This window comes from Neodiprion lecontei, chromosome 5 (genome assembly GCF_021901455.1).
Source record: "Neodiprion lecontei isolate iyNeoLeco1 chromosome 5, iyNeoLeco1.1, whole genome shotgun sequence".
NCBI classification, from domain to species: Eukaryota; Metazoa; Arthropoda; class Insecta; order Hymenoptera; family Diprionidae; genus Neodiprion; species Neodiprion lecontei.
In genome coordinates, this window is record NC_060264.1 from 26,448,046 (window position 1) to 26,466,011 (window position 17,966).

Here is a 17,966-nt window from a genome sequence, read left to right on the forward strand (position 1 = left end):
TGAATTTCCTAATGACTAAAAATACGTAAATAAACAGAAGGTTGAAGCATACATTGATCATAAATAATGTTATATTGTTTCAATATTTTTTCATTATAAATTATTTACATAATTTTAAATTGCAATAAATATTTCACTTTGTTCGACTATAATATATATAACAATATGCAATGCCAAAGTTTCCACCTACTCTTGAAGCATAACGCAGGCAGAAAGGTTTACTAAATTATTGTAAACATCTTGCATAAATTCTTAAAAATATGTGTATACCAAATAATAAACGACTGCACCATAGCGTTAATAAATGAACTGTGCTCATAATAGATTGGTACAAATTCTTTAAGTTTCGTTCAAATATTGTATTGTATAATATGTATACAACAATAAAAATTCTCGACTTATCAATGTTTTGAAATATACAGAGATATATCGTTGTAACTTATAGTCTTAATTATGAAATTCCGTTGAAACTAGGTTGGTTAAAATATGGAATTTTATAATTTTAAGAGCCACCTTTTCACATTGTCTGTTCCATAATATGCATGTAATATTGATAGTCATTGATGTAGCTATATCAGCCATTTTCCCGCCTTCACAGAATGTTTCATATTTGTTCAGAGATCAGATCGGGCTTTGATATTACAATTATACTACATATACTGTTCATGGAATAAATCATTCATTATGAATAATAACTTTTCCGAGCGAAAGAAAAGATATATGCGTTGAGCCTACTATTTGGAAATTGGATAGTTATAAACGGTAAGAATATACATTGTATAATACACCGATAATCATTACGCCTATTATACCCACTGGAGGAAAGTATGTATCACAGACAGTAGAGATAGATTATTTTACAGATACATCATGCTTTCATTCATTGTCAGTGAAACAGTAACATAAGAAATAGAATGCTCATGTCTGACGTTTCCCGTTACCCATTCAACTTATTACAGGACCTATATCTCTTTTGTTCCTACTTCTGAATAGTGATGTTTATTTCCCCAAACACTTTCATTGGTAAAAGAAACGGAACTTAGGAATAATCATAAAAATATTGCAGAGAGCTTCAATTGATTCAATTTGTAGAGATAAGATTTCTCGTCATTAAATTATTACAACTCTCTCGCATCCAACGTTTCGCGTTCTGGATCGTAATTTTCTGTAAAATCAAAAACCACCGGAGCTTTCAAGCTACAACAGTCTCAAATACGATTCGAATTGTGCGTGTCATTACCGTTGGTAAATTTCTTAAACTCTACTTTTTACACCCGCATATCGCATTTTCACGCTTGCAACGAATTCGAGATATATTTACTTAAAAAGCGTTATAACGAAATTGAACTCTATGAACGTTGACTACAGGAATGCCACTCCGTGTGAAACAAATGTTACACCTGATCAAATTAACGTATTTTTTGTGACTGTAATGTGTACTTAACATGTATAAGTCAAAGCTATACCGACATTATTATGAATATTATATAACCTACGTGTGATGTTTAAGTCTGAAAAAAAGCCAATAAAAATATTCACTCCTCAACGTCATCATTGTGCTATCTCATCATTTGTCGGAACATTTCCAGTTCGAAAACACTGTCAGACAACCTGTAAATAATTCAATATTTAATGACTTGAATTTTGGATTCAAAACAAAAATAGATATCATACCGACCTTCCAAAAGCGTTGATCAATGCAACTATTTCACTTCTCTCAAGATAAAACTGTTGCTTTGTAATATCATCCAATGTTGGTTCCCATCTATCAAACTTTCCAGAAAATAATATTTTCAATGCCGTTCCCAATCCGTGGATCTGCAACTTTCCCCAGAGTTTGCACTTGTCGCAACCAACGCAGTCCATAATCCTTGATATATTTCTGAAATGTTGTCTAAACTCTTCTTTCAACGCTTTATCCTGTGCTCCTCCATTGAACATAACACTTTCGTTGAAGTGATCAGGAAATGACCTGAAAATATTCTAAAATGTATCAAAATATTGAGCTCGTTATAAGCAAAAACGAAACACATGTGCGTATTTACCTTACGACATTCAAGAAATCATGAACAGCCAATCTGGTATCGCGATCATCCTCGTCATTACCAGTATAATATTCTTCTCTCAATAAATAAGGCGCAGCCTTCGCCAATGCTCTTAATTCAAGCAGATAAATGAAATACAAATTTTTCAGCCAAGTTGGTCCTTCGCCTCCAGTTGTTTCCGGAGAGAATCTCCTCTGTAGTTCTGATAAATTTGGACCCCATTGAGCACCAGCTGACACAGTTTCCAAACTATCCTTTTCTGACAATAAATACTTGGAGCACAGGTGAATGTTGATGCTCGAGTGTAACCCTGATACAACTCTATAGAAGACTCTCTTCTCTAAGCACATTCCTGTAAAATGTAATATTTTGGTGTTACTCATATAATTTGTGCATAAACTCAAATAGAATACAAGGTCATCCCATTCCGTGAAAAATAATCAATGAATTATGTCCATCAGAGTCAATATCTTAAAATCTTATCCAAAGGATGATGTGGAGATAAGATATGTAAAAATGTCTGGTTTCTCAATGAAATTTACCGTTCATTTTTGATTGTACAAAGTTGCGAGTAGACTTCTCTGGCCTAGAAATAATTAATGGCTGTTATAATATACATCCAAAAACGTAAGGATAAAAGTTTCAAAAACTCAGAAATTTCAAAAATAATTACCTGAAGCAATTTTCCATATAGATACTTCTCCATATTCTATGAGCACTGGGGCCCCTATAGCCTGTATACCTTTCAGGATTTAGCAACAAATCAACATATTCACCAGGACTTGTTTCACTCACACAGAAATTATCGACAGCGTCGTCGTGCTTTTGCCACATTTCAAATTCCTCATAATTTTTTACACTAGAACGAAATAACGTAATTAACCGTACATCTATTATTTGAGCTAAACCTGTTATCAAACTGTGAGTTAGTGCGGTATTTTTAACATTTTGCAAGAATTGGTTCATCATAACTATCCCTTTACCTAATCGTCGTGTTTAAATATCCAAGCTCTTTGTTATAGTCTTGAGAACTTCTTTCGCAGTCTTCTAGCGGTCTAGGAGCACTGTACTTATCGGCTGGATTTTCGTTGTAATGATTATGCCTAGATACATCTCCTTTCAGTCCAGCTGGTATATCTTCCTGTAAAAAAATTCTCAATTACACTGAAATATTTATGCATAACAGATAAATACATAATTGAATGAATAATTTACTACACTTACATCTTGGCATGGTTCTACATGACAGTAGCGTATCGCACATCTGCTGTCATCTGACCAGAAAGGACATTCTTGTTTCAAGTTGACTTTGTAAAATCTGAAGTAATCCTTAACCAATAGACTCCTTAACCTCGGATATATTTTCATATTATTGAAATGATCGACTGTATCCACGCTGCAACTACAGTCATCTATGGATCCTTTGAGCTACCAAGGCAATGGTAACAAGATAAAATAATGCTGACACTGTTTTCAAATTTTCTCATCATACTGTACAAAAGCAGAGGTAACAAACATACGGACTATAGACAGGCAAGTGAAGAAATGTTTGTACGGACTTCAAAATTACGACGATAATTGTAATTTTGTTCCTCTAATGCTCTATAATGCTCGTCAAAGGATGACAACGATCATAATAATAACAACAATAACGGGAACTATTGAAGACAATAATAATAAGAAATTGAAACGTCGAATCGGTCGCTCGTTGGTAGCGTGAAAAGCTGCGTAAACAATACTGTTGTTATTTTTTGATTGCGTAATCGAGATAGTACTCTGGAAATTCGTTCAGTTGACATCTGTTGTTTTGGGGTTATGTTAACGAGGTCACATATTTGTCAGGTCAAGATCAAGGACGATGCCTGGAATGATCATCTCACCTTACAGAAACATTGGTCATCGTTATCATTGCTTGTCCCGAAGTAATTAGCGTCGACACCGAACGTTGGGAATAAGAACAAAATAACGATCACTGAATTTGACAGCCACATTGTGCTGCCACAACACTGATTTATCTACACGTTCAATGAGAATGAAATGAATCTACAAAGAATCCGCGACGGTTGAATACTGAACGCGATTGTCGCAAGTGATGCCTTCTTAACCGACGTCGGATTTCCTCGTGACTAACCTCAACCGCACATCACGTAGTGCAACATACTGAGAAATCGCGTAATCTTCGAAAGTTCGCAAGACGTGTACGTTTCGTTAACGACGTGAGGCGGTGCGCGTAGGGCACGATAACGTTCTTTGAAATCGAAACGGGGAGGTGTAAATTTGTTGTACCGGGATAGGTTTCACTTTTCCCGTAGAAAAAAATATCAGCATCGCAGCCGCGTGACATGTTCCCGGTGTCGTGTAAGCAATTTATTGGTTCCCCGAAAATAGTACGACACTTGGTAGACCGTTATTGCACTACCGATCGTACCTATCAATTGGCATCTGTTTTGAAAGGTCGCTACGTTTCGACCGGTACTAAGGATGATCCTCAAAAGGAGAAGTCGATTTTATATAGGCATCTTTACTCCCGAATATTGGCCGGCGGGCCCATAACTATAGCTGAATATATGAGGGAAGTTTTGACCTCTCCAAGTGCTGGATATTACATGAATAAAGACGTTTTTGGCACTGAAGGTGACTTCACTACTTCCCCAGAAATCAGCCAGCTATTTGGAGAGGTAATCCTGATGGCCTACAAAAGCAATAAACGATCATCGCTAACCCTTTCATCAATTGTTGTTTTTATTATTATTAGATATGCAGTATTGATTAATCTTAGACATTTCGATAGATGATTGCTGTCTGGTCTGTAAACGAATGGAGAAAAATAAGCAACCAATCTGTGCAGCTGGTGGAATTAGGTCCGGGACGAGGAACCTTATCAAAAGATATACTCAGGGTGTGTCAAAAGATCTCATTAGTCCAAGGCTCACCTTTGTTCGTTTAGTTCAGATACACTAGAACCAAAAAAAAAAAATTAGCTTTGAGGCTTATAATTTTTACTTCGAAATATTGCCCACTCTGCCAGACAACCAAATTACCTGAAATTTGCAAAACTTATCCAAAATGCTGTATGTAGGCTTGAAGAGTTACGAATCAAAACTCAAACGTGTATTTAATCTATCTGGTGGTAATGGTTTATGCATGATAAGTTTCAAGTGATTGTATGAATTTCTAATAAGTTAAATGCATAGATTTTCAGCTCTTCAGCTGACTAGAACAGTATAAGAAATATTTCAATGCTAACTTCACTTACCAGTCTATATTTGATCTTTAAACTTTAATTTTGAACCTAATGCTTTCTGGTATTTGTTTTATCTATGTTGATTAAACTCTTTACACGGTTCTATGGACTTGTTGACTATCTTGCATGCATTTTATTAGCTGGTCTCACTTTTATTGAGCATATAGCGAAGCAAGGGCCTTCCTCTCTCTTGTAGTATTGCTGATAGATAGGTGTCTCTGTCGTTCAGGTTTACCACAAACTGGGATTATCCTCCAGAGTTTCATTACATTTGGTAGAGGTCAGCCCAACACTGTCTGACCTGCAAGCAAAGAATTTATGCAAAACATATGAAGAAATTGACAATGACAAATGTCAATCTTATTACAAACATGGCACAACAGAGGATGGTGTCACAGTGTTCTGGTATCGAACCATCCACGATGTTCCTTCTGGTTTCAGCATCATAATTGCACAGGAATTTTTCGACGCTATGCCCATACATAAGTTTCAGGTGAACTAATCTGAGCGTGAAGATGGAATTTCCAGCTTCTTAGCTGCCAATTTAAAACATTGCTTCTTCCTTTTTTAGAAAACAAACGAGGGATGGAGAGAAATTTTAATCGACATCCATTCAGAGTCGAAAGAGACTGAAAAATTTCGCTACGTCTTGTCTAGGTCAGCTACTCCGAATACCAAGTTTTACATCTCTGTAAGCATTAGTGAGCGTAGGAAATATCTAACTTTCTAAAACAAATGAAGATAAGTTACATTTGATGATGAATAAGGTTTAGAGTCTGTTGTTTGCTGTCCGAATAAGTATGTGTGAAACAGTTATTACAAATTTGAAATATCTAAATGAGATACGCAATTTTAAATATAACCGTTGTTGAGAATTCTAGCACATATGACCCATACATGTAAAATTACATGATTTATGTCACTAATTTATATGCATCAATTTTTTTTAGGAACACGAACGCAGGGATCACATCGAAACAAGCCCGCAAACCGCCGTAATTATAGATTATATTGCAAATTTTCTCATAGGAAACGGAGGATTCGCGCTTATTGCTGACTACGGTCATAACGGAGATCGAACAGACACGTTTCGAGCTTTCCGTAATCACAAGCAGCAGGATCCACTCACGAATCCAGGAACAGCTGACTTGACTGCAGACGTTGACTTCTCACTGCTGAGGAGAATAGCATGTCAAAATAATCGTCTGATATCATTTGGCCCCGTCACCCAGAGACATTTTTTAAAACAGCTTGGTATCGACACCAGGCTGATTATGCTGTTGAAGAAAGCATCCGACGACAGTACCAGAAAAGCATTAATTTCGGGATACAGTATGATTACAGACGAAGACAAAATGGGAAACTGTTTCAAGTTCTTGTCTCTGTTCCCCTCAGTGTTGAAAGATAATTTGAATAAGTGGCCTGTGGCAGGTTTTCAAGCAATTCACACACCGGTGTAGAATAGTTGAAAATTATATATTGTTAGAAATTGTTTACTCTCAAGATTTTCTGTAAATATTTTGTACTTTGGAGCGTTCTTTTCGTGTACATGAAAATGAGAATAAACTTCATCGCTGAGAGCAAAACTTGTATTTCATGTTCCGTCGACAATATCTCGAATATTTTGGTCTACAAGGATTGAATTGACGCGCGCAGTTTTGTCGTTTAGCGCCATCGTTGAGCCGCTGGCGGAAGCTTTTATTTTTCGTAAGGAGCACATTGCACAAATGCGCTATGGCGCGTCGTATCCTGGTCGTATTTAAAAGTCTGTGGTCGTATCTAACCATAGAATTGATAAAAACAAATCAAGAACACAGAGTCAACAACGACGTGGTGGGTAGTTGTGTATAATTTTATTTTACTGTAAAGTGCTGTAAAGTCCATGGATTGAAGATCGGCCAGGAGTTTAGTGTCGTTAAAACGAGGTACAGGCTTGTAGCTGAACTGTGTCAATTCCTTATAGATTATAATCTTGTCAAACAAACCTAACCTCTTTTCTATCTTCTAACTAAAATTCAATAAATGATTTGTTACAAACAGAACATCGTAAAACACTTCTGTCCGGAAGACAACAAGAGACCGTGGCGATGTCAGAGATTCAAAATGACAGTCAAGAGGCGGAAAAAGTATCACCCGATGTGTCAGAGGTGGACAAGGAGTTTCTGATGGAATATATCAGGGAGGCGGAACAGCGTTTCTCAACAAAGGAAAAGATCCGATTAGCAAACCTAAATGTGTCCCGTCCGCCTGATTCGCATTTCAGCAAACTGGATTCCAGCTTGAAGAAAAATACTACATTTGTCAAAAAGCTCAAGAACTTTTGTACGGCTCAGCTGGATACCGTCCTGAAAGATATGAGCAATTTGAATTTAACGAAATATATAAGCGAAGTGGCGACAGCTCTTGTAGAGGCTAAATTGAAAATGACTGATGTCGCGCCAGCTGTGAAGGTTTGCAGTTACCTGCACCAGAATTATGCCGAATTTGGCGCTCATTTCTTTGAGAATTGGCAGAGGATATTGAGTTTCAAAGTCGGTGACAAGATTTCAAATCCTAGCAAGCTAAGGGTAGATTTAAGATTTTACGCTGAGTTAGTCAATGCTGGCATATTTACGCACAAGCAGGGTCTTCCGCTTTTGGGCAGCGTGCTCACCGTACTCATTAATATGGACAAAGAAGACCACAACAACGTAACGATAATTTTGAGTTTTTGCCGTCACTGTGGTGAGGACTATGCGGGTCTGGTACCAAGAAAAATAAGAGAGTTGTCTGAGCTATGGCCAGGCGAGCCTTTGCCCAAAAGCAGACTACTGTCTGCCGACAAGCAGCAGAATGTTCGAACACTACTGCGGGACTATTACAACTCTCTGTGCAAACATCTACTCAAGGAACACAAAGAGCTTCAGGCATTCGAAAAACAGAATCGAAAGATACTGCAGACCAGAGGTGAATTGAGCTCAGAGAGGAAAGAAAAGTTGGAAACTCTGCAGGTATCCTATGAGCGTTTGTTCAGTGGCGTGCAAAGCTTTTCAGAAACATTAGACGAAAGCATGCCTGAACTGCCAGTCGACATGGAGGTTAAAACAGAAGCAGAAGAGTCTTTCAAGATGACCTGTGACGGTGAGGATAGCGGCACAACAACAGAAGATATGTGGGGCGATGAGGAGACTAAGAGATTTTACGAAGTATTCCCAGACCTCACCGTATTTTTGCCTGGTTCTTATTCAAAAGAAGTACCTGTGCTTAAACCTGACGAAAATCAACTAACAGAAGAGGCTCTGGACGAGGAATTGGCGCTGGAAGAACTCGAGGACACAGACAAAGTTGCCGAAGAGCCAGAGGCAGAGGTTGAAGAGACACACGTCACGAATATCAGCAACAAAATATTATTGGACGCGTTTCTGACTCACCTTCCCAATTGTGTTAATAGAGAAATGATTGACAATGCAGCTGTTGATTTCCTTATGAATTTAAACACGAAGCACAATAGAAAGAAACTCATTAAGGCCCTGTTCGGTGTGTCCAGAATTCGGCTAGATTTGCTGCCCTTCTACTCACGGCTTGCCGGCATCCTTTATCCAGTTATGCCAGACGTCGCTAATGACCTCTGTCTAATGCTCAAGCAAGATTTTAAGTACCACGTTAGAAAGAAAGACCAGATCAACATTGAGTCAAAAATAAAAGTTGTTCGTTACATCGGTGAGCTTGTTAAGTTCAAACTGTACTCAAAAATTGAGGCACTTTACTGTCTTAAAGTACTATTGCACGATTTCACTCATCACCATGTTGAAATGGCTTGCAATCTATTAGAGACGTGCGGGAGATTCTTATTTTGTTCCCCAGACTCTCATCAACGCACAAAAATCTACCTGGAACAAATGATGCGAAAAAAGGCGGTTACTGCTTTGGATTCGCGTTACGTAACGATAATAGAGAACGCTTACTACTTTGTTAATCCACCAGAGTCCACTGGCGGTATTGCAAAAAAAGAAAGACCACCTATGCACGAGTTCATTAGAAAACTACTTTACCAGGATCTGTCCAAGGCAAATACTGACAAGGTATTGAGACTAATGAGAAAACTGGACTGGGAGGATGACAATATTTCTACGTATGCTATTAAATGCCTTGTAGCCGCCCATAATGTAAAGTACCTGAACATAAGGTGCGTTGGTAGTTTACTAGCAGGTTTGGTGGCGCATTATGAGGCTGTTGGCCCTTACGTTGTAGATGGCGTTCTGGAAGACATAAGGCTGTGCATGGAGGTAAATTTGCCAAAGTATAACCAACGTCGTATTGCAATGGTCAAGTACCTCGGGGAATTATACAATTATCGCCTAGTCGAGAGCGGCGACATCTTCCGCACTCTCTACCTGCTCATAACTTTCGGCGTTTCTACAGATCATACAGTACCTACGCTCCTTGATCCGCCTGAGCATTTGTTCAGAATCCGTTTGGTCTGCACGCTCCTGGAAACATGTGGTCAATACTTTAGTGGTGGTTCTAGTAAGAAGAAACTGGATTATTTCCTAATATTCTTCCAGCATTACTACTGGTTCAAGCGTAGCGATCCTGTATGGACCGTCGAAAATCCATTTCCAGTCAGCGTCGATTATATGTATCGTGACACACTGACAATGCTTAGGCCAAAGATGCAGCTGTTCCAAGGTTTCAAAGAGGCCCGTTGTGCTGTAGATGAATTGCGCAACACCTTGTACCCAAGTCTCGCCAGAATTGAAGTAAAGGAGGACGAACAGTATTCAGGTGAACCACGCGCATCCGACAGCAATAATGAATCTGAAGCAATGGGAGCTATACCAGAGGTCGATGAGGAAGTGACGACACCTACGCCAATAGCTTCAGGTAACGGAAGTGGAGATGCCAAAGGTATACTCGAAGAACTGCACTTCGATGAAAGTGAAGAGTATTCTGAAGCACAGTCGGAAGATGACTGGGCAACAGATGGTTACAGAGAAGGTAATCATGGTACACAGGAAAATACTCAAGGGGAGTTCAGTCTATCGGCAGGCGTGAGTGAGGGGGTTGTTATGGACCCCTCAGAATTAGATGCTGCGCTACCAATGGCGCCAAGGCGGGTTGGCTGCCCAGAAGATGACGATTTTCTTTCGGCCCTTGACAAAATGGTGTCTGACAATATCCAGGACCGGATGCGTGACTCGGTGAAGCCACAACAGGTTGATATATCTGTGCCACTCCATGTCAAGAGCACAAAAAAGACGTATGAACAATTACGTGAAGGACCGTCGGACAATACGACTGTGGACTTTGTACTCATGCTTAGGAAAGGTAATAAGCAGCAGTATAAAAATCTTGCTGTTCCTGTGTCTTCCGAACTCGCTATGAATCTCAGGAATCGGGAACAAGAACAGAAAGAAGAAAAGGAGAGGGTGAAGAGATTGACACTAAATATTACCGAAAGACAGGAGGAAGAGGATTATCAAGAGACTATAAATCAAGGCACTAGACCTGTTACCGTTAATCTGAACAGAGAACGTCGACAAAAGTACAATCACCCAAAGGGTGCGCCGGATGCTGATCTTATTTTTGGGCCCAAAAAAATTCGATGAGCAGAAAATAGTGTAACCTCGGCAAGGTATATTGTAATGATAACACTTGATATCGGTTTCTTATGCCTGTGGTAGCCATACTACCTGTGATGATTTTTATGCTATATGCATAAGTGGTTACACACACACACACGTTACGCGAGTACATCAAATGTTTAAGTATACAAAATAATGTACGCTGTTCTACAGATCTCAAATTCAAACGGGGATGTGTTTCCAAGTGGGATCGTTCGATTGAAACCTTTCGACCCCAGCTTTACACATCCATTACCAATAGGTATACGTGTAAACTCGGCATGCGCCGTTAATTGAGAAATAAACGTTCCAACGTTAAAATTACGTACAATAATTCGCATGCCTAACATCACATATTCCATCAACCATTTCCGACACACGATAGATAGTTACAATAATCTTAGATTGTCATTTTTACGCAAGGTATACTTCTCCGTCTAAAATCTCATTCCCATTAATCGCGTTAATGCGCAATGACAAAAATCAAATGCAATATTATATCTATATTTATATACCTATATTTTTTACCATAGGAATAGTTATCATGTACAAAATGAATATGAATATAAATTCGAGCGCTTTGTGTCTTAGCTGACAGAAATTTACTTCAGAGTATTGTGATTCGGTAAGCTTATAGCATTATGTCTACAACGCGCATGAAAATAAACTGCACGAACAAAGAGATATAGTGACGATTGACGCACGTTTTAGTTGACAGCAGAGAGTAGAATTTAATACCACCAACTACCTAAGGGTCTTCTTCAGCATCTTCAAACTGGCCTGCTTCAATATCCATGGCTTCGTCTGTATCTGCACCGTTCTGATTATATGCTTCATCTGGAAAATTACCATGCCAATTGAATGGTTACAGGGCCAGCATCTAGATAGCAAATTGTATTCAATCTAACCATTCAACAAAAACAGAGAGAAATCATACCCGATGCCAATATGTATGGCATAGCGTCTGTTTCAGCTTCCCAACATTTGAAAACATCGTCCTCAGCATCCTCATAGATATCCTCTTCAGCTGTGAAGTTTTTGTTCATTTCTATTCATTATAATTGTTTCTGTAACTTATAACTTGGAATTGAAATCTATAGGGTTCTGTAGCAGAGTTAGAAATAAATAAATTTGGTCAATTTGCGTGAAAAAAAAAGGTGCATTATACCTCCAAGGTAGAATACAATAGTAATTGAAGTAAAGTCAAAAGGATTGTCATGAATTTGAGGCATGACCATTTAGATACCTTGAGGATCAGGGTGGAGTGCTTGGCACTGGCTCATCGCTTGAAACATGGCATCCAAGCTATTTGAATTTTCTGGAACGAATCTCATTTCAGTCATTGGAGTTTCCGATTCATCGTCGTCGTCCTCTTCATCGTTGCCTTCAGATCGGGCATCTATAGGCAGCAATTCTTGCATATCTGTTGATATAGCATGACACAGACATACAGAGATATTTGTCCAAAATTTGAGTTAAGAAATACAAAAAAATCCTCAATCATCAACCGCAAGTATAGCACATGTATAAGGGAAAAAAGTATCCTCGTTTTTCATTTACCTGCAGGGTCTAATTTTGCATCTACCATGACATAAAGGTATTGGTGAGGATGTAGTTGTTGGTCCCTTGATATAGCATGCAGCGATATATTAGGATATTCCAATGAAAATCCTTGACCAGTCGTCCCACTAACCCATGATAGTAGGCTGAGAAAGTAAGATTACTTATAACACAGCCAATCCATGTTGCATATGGGTTCTAACCGTTGCTCTTGCGAGCCACTAGTTTGAAACATCAAATAAAGGGAGAGTTGTGTTCTTCACTACCGATACTCTTATTTTTATCGTGTCATCTACTTTAATTTGCAAAAAATTAATTCAAAGTTTGTACTGTAGAGATTCTACGCTGACTATACTAATTCTATAATCAGTATTACACCAAAATATAATATAATCTTAAAATTATTACACGAATAAAATTTAGTGTAGATCACTGCCAATCTAGGTCAACAGTACGATAAAAACGGCATATTACCTTTCTGTCACATACAGTGTACCCTTTCCAACTTCTCTGTCATTTATGTACAACGTAGTGTCAGGCTCTTCGTGTCTAACACCTTCTTGCGGCAGTAGAAAATTGATCAGCACGACCATTTTACAATCTGCAAAATAACACCACAAATTAAACCTATTCTACGTTATCATTATTGTAAATTAGAAGAAGTTAATTATTATAGGTTAGAGTTCAGGAGTCGAAGGGAAACCTACAACTTTGGGCGACTTGATTGATATTCGTAGCTGTATGACTGAACAGCAATTACGGAATCAAGAGCATTTGCTTTTCGTCGTGGGCAGCCGGGAAAATGGTTCTGAGTCAAAAACTCTTAAATCCACATTTTTCTTTTGAAAATATGTATCGCTCGAATGAATGCAGTACTTTGGTACCCTGTCGTTTCTCGGTCCAAGATTCAAACACGTCGCGCAACGAATGCAAGTCTGTCCGTGATAATAATGTAATAATTACCGAACTGATCGATCTTACCTCGTTTTACCTGCCCTTGACGTATGTACGGTACTTTCCTCCGCAAGTATCTCTTGCCGTTAATCGAGAAGAATAAGAATCACGGAAAGTATCGCAAGCGCTCGAAGCGCGGATCGTTCACTGCAGTTTTTCGGCCTGGTACATACACCCGGTGCACCCCTCGAGGGAGAAGATTTGACTCCGTCCCGCCTTTCTCTCTACTTTTTACCCTCCCGCAAAAACGCAATAGAGATTTTGACACTGCGTCGCCGGGTTTTCTCAACCCTCCAGCTACGCTGCATACCCGTGGAGCTTATGTATATATCTCGGTCTGCGTCGTGATTGGCTGAGCCCGCTCACTCAACCAATCACGGCACAAAACGAGAACTCGACGTGCTCAGCGGAGTAGGTGCTGCACCCTGGTACCCAGACCTCGTATTCATTTTGTAAACACAACTTGAAACTCCTGCACACGTATGTAACATGATGCATACATTATACACACACTGTCGCAACCTCGTGTGAATTGACAAGTCGCCGCTAAGTATTCTGTCTGCTCTTGCAAAAGCTACCTGACCGAAATGACAATGTCTTTGCCAAACCTTTTGTCGAGGTTCTTAGTAAAGAGATTATTGTTTTCGTCAAGCTATTATCGTCCAAAAATGTTTTCCCAGCTTGACATGCACACAACTGAGCGTAAGTCGCAGATCACGATTTCACGACCATTCTAACCTCTCAACGGAACTTCATAATGTGTCTATACCATTTTCTCCTTTAAAGGACTAGGTCACGGAGAATACGAATATCAGGATCCTACATCGGAGGACCAAGTGTAGGTTATTACATTCAAGTTGCCCGATTTACAGTCAACTTCTTAAATTTTCGATCAAGTCCTGTTCTTACGGTTTTGAAAAGCCGGATAGAAATTCTGCCTCTCTTATTTCGCAGCGTCAACGTGGTGTACATTACTAAACATGGAGAAAGGATACCAGTCAGAGGAAAAGTTGGTGACAATGTATTGTACTTGGCGCACAGGCACGGAATTGAAATGGAAGGTGCATGTGAAGCTTCCTTGGCCTGTACGACTTGTCATGTCTACGTAAATTCTGATCATCGGGAAAAATTACCCACAGCAGAAGACAAGGAAGAAGATTTATTAGACCTGGCTCCATTTCTGAAAGAAAATTCCAGATTGGGTAGGCTTTGGCAGTAAACGAAATTAAGATATCCAGAGTGGACAGAAAAATTCCTTTACAGTAACACTCTTCAAATTGAGGTACTTTATTTAAAGAGAATCTTGCGATCAAAATGAAATTCGCGGAAGTCATGCCGGATTGCCCTGGTTACTTTTAATAACAGTTGGCTTCCTTCACTCCCTTCTTAAACATGAATATTGGAAATTGATATTGGATTACATCCGATTTTCACCACTGTACAAAGTTTCAGTTAAAAAGAGTTACGTTTGCTGAGATAAAAAAGAAATGTTCCTAATATAATAATTAACTTCCATGTTATATATACCCCATTTCTTGGATTAATTTTTGATTCTAGGATATTTCTAGGATTTGTTTGTAGCCACTGTCAGACTCTTCCAATAGATGAGCTAAATAGATACTTTACTACTTTTTCATTCTTTCAGGATGTCAAATAATTCTGACTAAAGAATTAAATGGATTAGAACTTGAACTTCCAAAAGCTACAAGAAATTTTTATGTAGATGGTCACACTCCAACACCCCATTAAAAAAAAGGGAAGAATTGAATCTCCTACATGTTCAGAATCCCGCTTGTAGCCACATCATAATGTATTGTATATATAATATATTGTACATATAATGTATAATAAAAACCTTACCTTTTTTGATAATTGATGCAATCATTCTCATACTGACGACGATTTAGTGTTTCTACAGAGCACAGTAAACTTTACAGATGCACAAAGCATCACATTGACGGAAAAAAAAGAAACATACTTTTACAAAGTCACATCATAGTTTCACAGTTCTACTTTTTGTCCTTTTGACATTGCAAGTTTTACGTTTTGATTGCTCACTCACGTCTTTTTTGCTGTTTTTACAATATCGTTTGTGATACCCAAAATAATTTAATTTTTTATTCCCGTTTACGATCGTTGATATTGACTGCATTACTACCTTTTACATATCGAGCTTGGGTAATCAGGAATATAATGTTAAAGTCTGAATCAGTTTCTCGGTACAGTAGTTATTTTTTTTTTTTATCTCGGATTATAATACATATCTCTCCAATTACAATGATACAAGATTTAAACATTTACGATATAATGAGTTAATGAATTAAAGTAATTTGATTTTTCAATATTACATATTTTCTCTTCCTCTTTTTGCCTTACGTGTCAGACAAACTCATTGAGTCGAGTTCGTTGTGTAAATATATATATATACATACAATATACGTATGTACGTGTATATATGTATTTTTTTTACATACATACATATATAAATACATATGCATAAGGTGAATATTTGTCACGATACAAGTAAGAGTTGTAGAAACTCTTATTTAATTTATCATAACTTCATAACATCTCCTGATTCTTCCAACATGCTACCCAATGTTCCATGGTGAACTTATAGGCGTACATGTTTTTACATTTAGTACGCATATTTTCACCAACAAACCAATCGTATTTGTGTTCTGTGTGTATAATTATGTGTGTGTGCGTACAAGCGTGTGTAAATACACGACGCACATAATCGTACTCATTTACTTATTTTGGGTTTATAATATTATTGTTATTATCATCTTATGACCTACAATATTTGTTTTTATATTATTTATACTTTTTATGCTGATACGAATGATCAACGCGATCATGGACACATTGTAATACTTTTGCAAGACATTCGTCAACTTCCTCTTCTGCACTCATCCTCTCATTCTCACTCTTTCTCATCCAACAATTGAACAATAACTTATGAATTAAACGCATCATTCACTCAAACGCATTTTCTCCTACAATTGCTGCCGCACATTTAGAGATGATTACACGCGTATCCTCATTTGGTAAGAATCATCACAATTACGGATGCATTGGGGATAATATAGCTTTGTACTTGTTTGTAATTTAAAGAAAAAAAGACAAATCTTTCAACATTAAATAGCAGTCGTATATATATGTACATACATATATATATATACAAACACACGCATATATGTGTTCGTGTGTATGGTATACATATATTATAAATGTAATAGTATGTCCATTAAAACGTATGCGTTGCCAGTTGTAATTGCAACGGAGGTTGCGATCGGCCTAACCAGTCGACCAATCAATAATTTATTGTGTTATCATCATGCCGTTCGTATCAGAATCACAAAAATTTGGATAACGAACGATTAGAAAATTACATCGTATTTACATTCTCCATCAGATCATGTCAGCACTGCCGACAATGATCAACGATTCAACCCTTTATTTTAGAATTTTAAAGACAATTATTTAAATTGTAACGTCGCTGCGCAGCATTGCAATTCTAATAACTTTTCGTGCGATATTCACATTCTCTGTTGCAAAGTTGGCAGGCAATACGTTCAACCTCCTTATATTATTTTGAACGTTTCCGTCGCACACTTGGTGAACATGATATACGATAGAAACAACTTTGGTGACAATATAATAACTTGCCCCGTCGTAGACCAACAACAATAGTAATAATAATAATAATAATAATAATAATAATAATAATAAAGATAATAAGAACTAATGGGTGAAATGTCTTCACTGGATATAAGATATATTATAAGTTAATCAAATAAATATACACATATATATACGAACATATCATGTATACACACATGTGTATATGTCGTATATGTGTATATATAAATATATCATAAAGCAATATTAAACCTAATCGCGCTATTCTATAGCAAAAGGTATTCTATGTGCTCCTCTGAGCCTTTAGGAACACACCGATACCTTTTGAATATACAAAACTGTAAAAAAGTCAATACAAAATCGAATACACTAATATTCATCCGAAAAAGCTTCTCCATTTATACGGTATACATACTTATAGGTATATTCACGACCATGCACACAGTCGCGCAACTTTTTCACTTTTTTACGAAAACTGCAAATCGGTGGAAATAGCATACGATTATTTGGTACCCCTGCATCGGGATTACAATTATTGGGACGCTTAAACGGATTCCTAGCCGTAACAGCATACTGCCAAACGGTATCGTACTGCAACCCTTTTGTCCCCATATTTTGGCATAAAAATTTCGTTTCAGTAGTACAACACCCTCGACAAGTTTAATAGCAGTGCGATTTTTCAGTTCGACCACACTTGAGAATCGGTAGGTACTTCAATCTTGATAAGGTGTGCGATGTCGTATATTAGTACGTTTAGTATTTTTTTTTCGCAAAATGCACAGAGACATATATATATATACACACGTGATTCATCTTTAAACCTCTTCTGTATCGCAGTTTAAACAGATTCAACGGTACGAGTATATTCGATTTTATCATACGTACACAGAGTTCGATAATTTGTACACGCTGTGA

The 17,966-nt window shown here is 37.7% G+C and overlaps 5 protein-coding genes across 10 annotated transcripts in view; 3 read left to right on the forward strand and 2 right to left on the reverse strand.

Moving 5' to 3' along the window:
* Positions 1-53: 53 nt before the first annotated feature.
* On the reverse strand, positions 54-4,058 carry LOC107217944 (ero1-like protein). The gene is made up of 8 exons (XM_015655664.2): positions 3,926-4,058; positions 3,270-3,473; positions 3,029-3,186; positions 2,719-2,904; positions 2,588-2,631; positions 2,046-2,397; positions 1,679-1,972; positions 54-1,611 (listed from the first exon to the last, which is right to left on the reverse strand). Exons 1-8 carry the CDS (start codon positions 4,034-4,036, stop codon positions 1,560-1,562), a joined length of 1,401 nt encoding a protein of 466 aa, XP_015511150.1. The 5' UTR covers positions 4,037-4,058; the 3' UTR covers positions 54-1,559.
* A 262-nt stretch (positions 4,059-4,320) lies between these two features.
* Positions 4,321-6,866, forward strand: LOC107217945 (protein arginine methyltransferase NDUFAF7, mitochondrial). Of its 2 annotated transcripts, XM_046742341.1 has the most exons (6): positions 4,321-4,403; positions 4,500-4,723; positions 4,837-4,944; positions 5,519-5,782; positions 5,861-5,980; positions 6,240-6,866. In XM_046742341.1, exons 1-6 carry the CDS (start codon positions 4,388-4,390, stop codon positions 6,747-6,749), a joined length of 1,242 nt encoding a protein of 413 aa, XP_046598297.1. In that variant the 5' UTR covers positions 4,321-4,387; the 3' UTR covers positions 6,750-6,866. The 2 variants fall into 2 exon arrangements, with proteins under 2 accessions (XP_046598297.1, XP_015511151.2); XM_015655665.2 differs by having other exon boundaries at positions 4,384-4,723.
* A 157-nt stretch (positions 6,867-7,023) lies between these two features.
* The window catches only part of LOC107217943 (regulator of nonsense transcripts 2), a 28,575-nt gene continuing 17,632 nt past the window's right edge, over positions 7,024-17,966 (forward strand). The window contains exons 1-2 of one of the 2 annotated variants that reach the window (XM_046742324.1): positions 7,024-7,214; positions 7,330-10,161. In XM_046742324.1, the coding sequence (XP_046598280.1) occupies positions 7,377-10,161 (2,785 nt within the window). In that variant the 5' untranslated portion in view covers positions 7,024-7,214; positions 7,330-7,376. Of the gene's footprint in view, positions 7,215-7,329; positions 11,214-17,966 lie in introns of those variants that run through there. The other variant, XM_015655662.2, reaches the window with a different exon arrangement.
* Positions 11,388-13,692, reverse strand: LOC107217942 (methylosome subunit pICln). 3 transcript variants are annotated; one of them, XM_046742350.1, is made up of 6 exons: positions 13,434-13,692; positions 12,927-13,053; positions 12,453-12,598; positions 12,139-12,291; positions 11,830-11,940; positions 11,388-11,729 (listed from the first exon to the last, which is right to left on the reverse strand). In XM_046742350.1, the coding sequence occupies exons 2-6, from the start codon at positions 13,043-13,045 to the stop codon at positions 11,641-11,643; spliced, it is 618 nt and encodes a 205-aa protein (XP_046598306.1). In that variant the 5' UTR covers positions 13,046-13,053; positions 13,434-13,692; the 3' UTR covers positions 11,388-11,640. The 3 variants fall into 3 exon arrangements, with proteins under 3 accessions (XP_046598306.1, XP_046598305.1, XP_015511146.1); XM_046742349.1 differs by having other exon boundaries at positions 12,139-12,315; positions 13,434-13,686; XM_015655660.2 differs by having other exon boundaries at positions 11,830-11,919; positions 12,139-12,315; positions 13,434-13,681.
* On the forward strand, positions 13,906-15,278 carry LOC107217917 (adrenodoxin-like protein 1, mitochondrial). 2 transcript variants are annotated; one of them, XR_001525561.2, is made up of 4 exons: positions 13,906-14,108; positions 14,193-14,244; positions 14,361-14,688; positions 15,052-15,278. XR_001525561.2 is itself a non-coding variant. In XM_015655611.2 (4 exons), the coding sequence occupies exons 1-4, from the start codon at positions 13,994-13,996 to the stop codon at positions 15,153-15,155; spliced, it is 519 nt and encodes a 172-aa protein (XP_015511097.1). In that variant the 5' UTR covers positions 13,907-13,993; the 3' UTR covers positions 15,156-15,278. The 2 variants fall into 2 exon arrangements, 1 of the variants encoding a protein (XP_015511097.1); XM_015655611.2 differs by having other exon boundaries at positions 13,907-14,108; positions 14,361-14,608.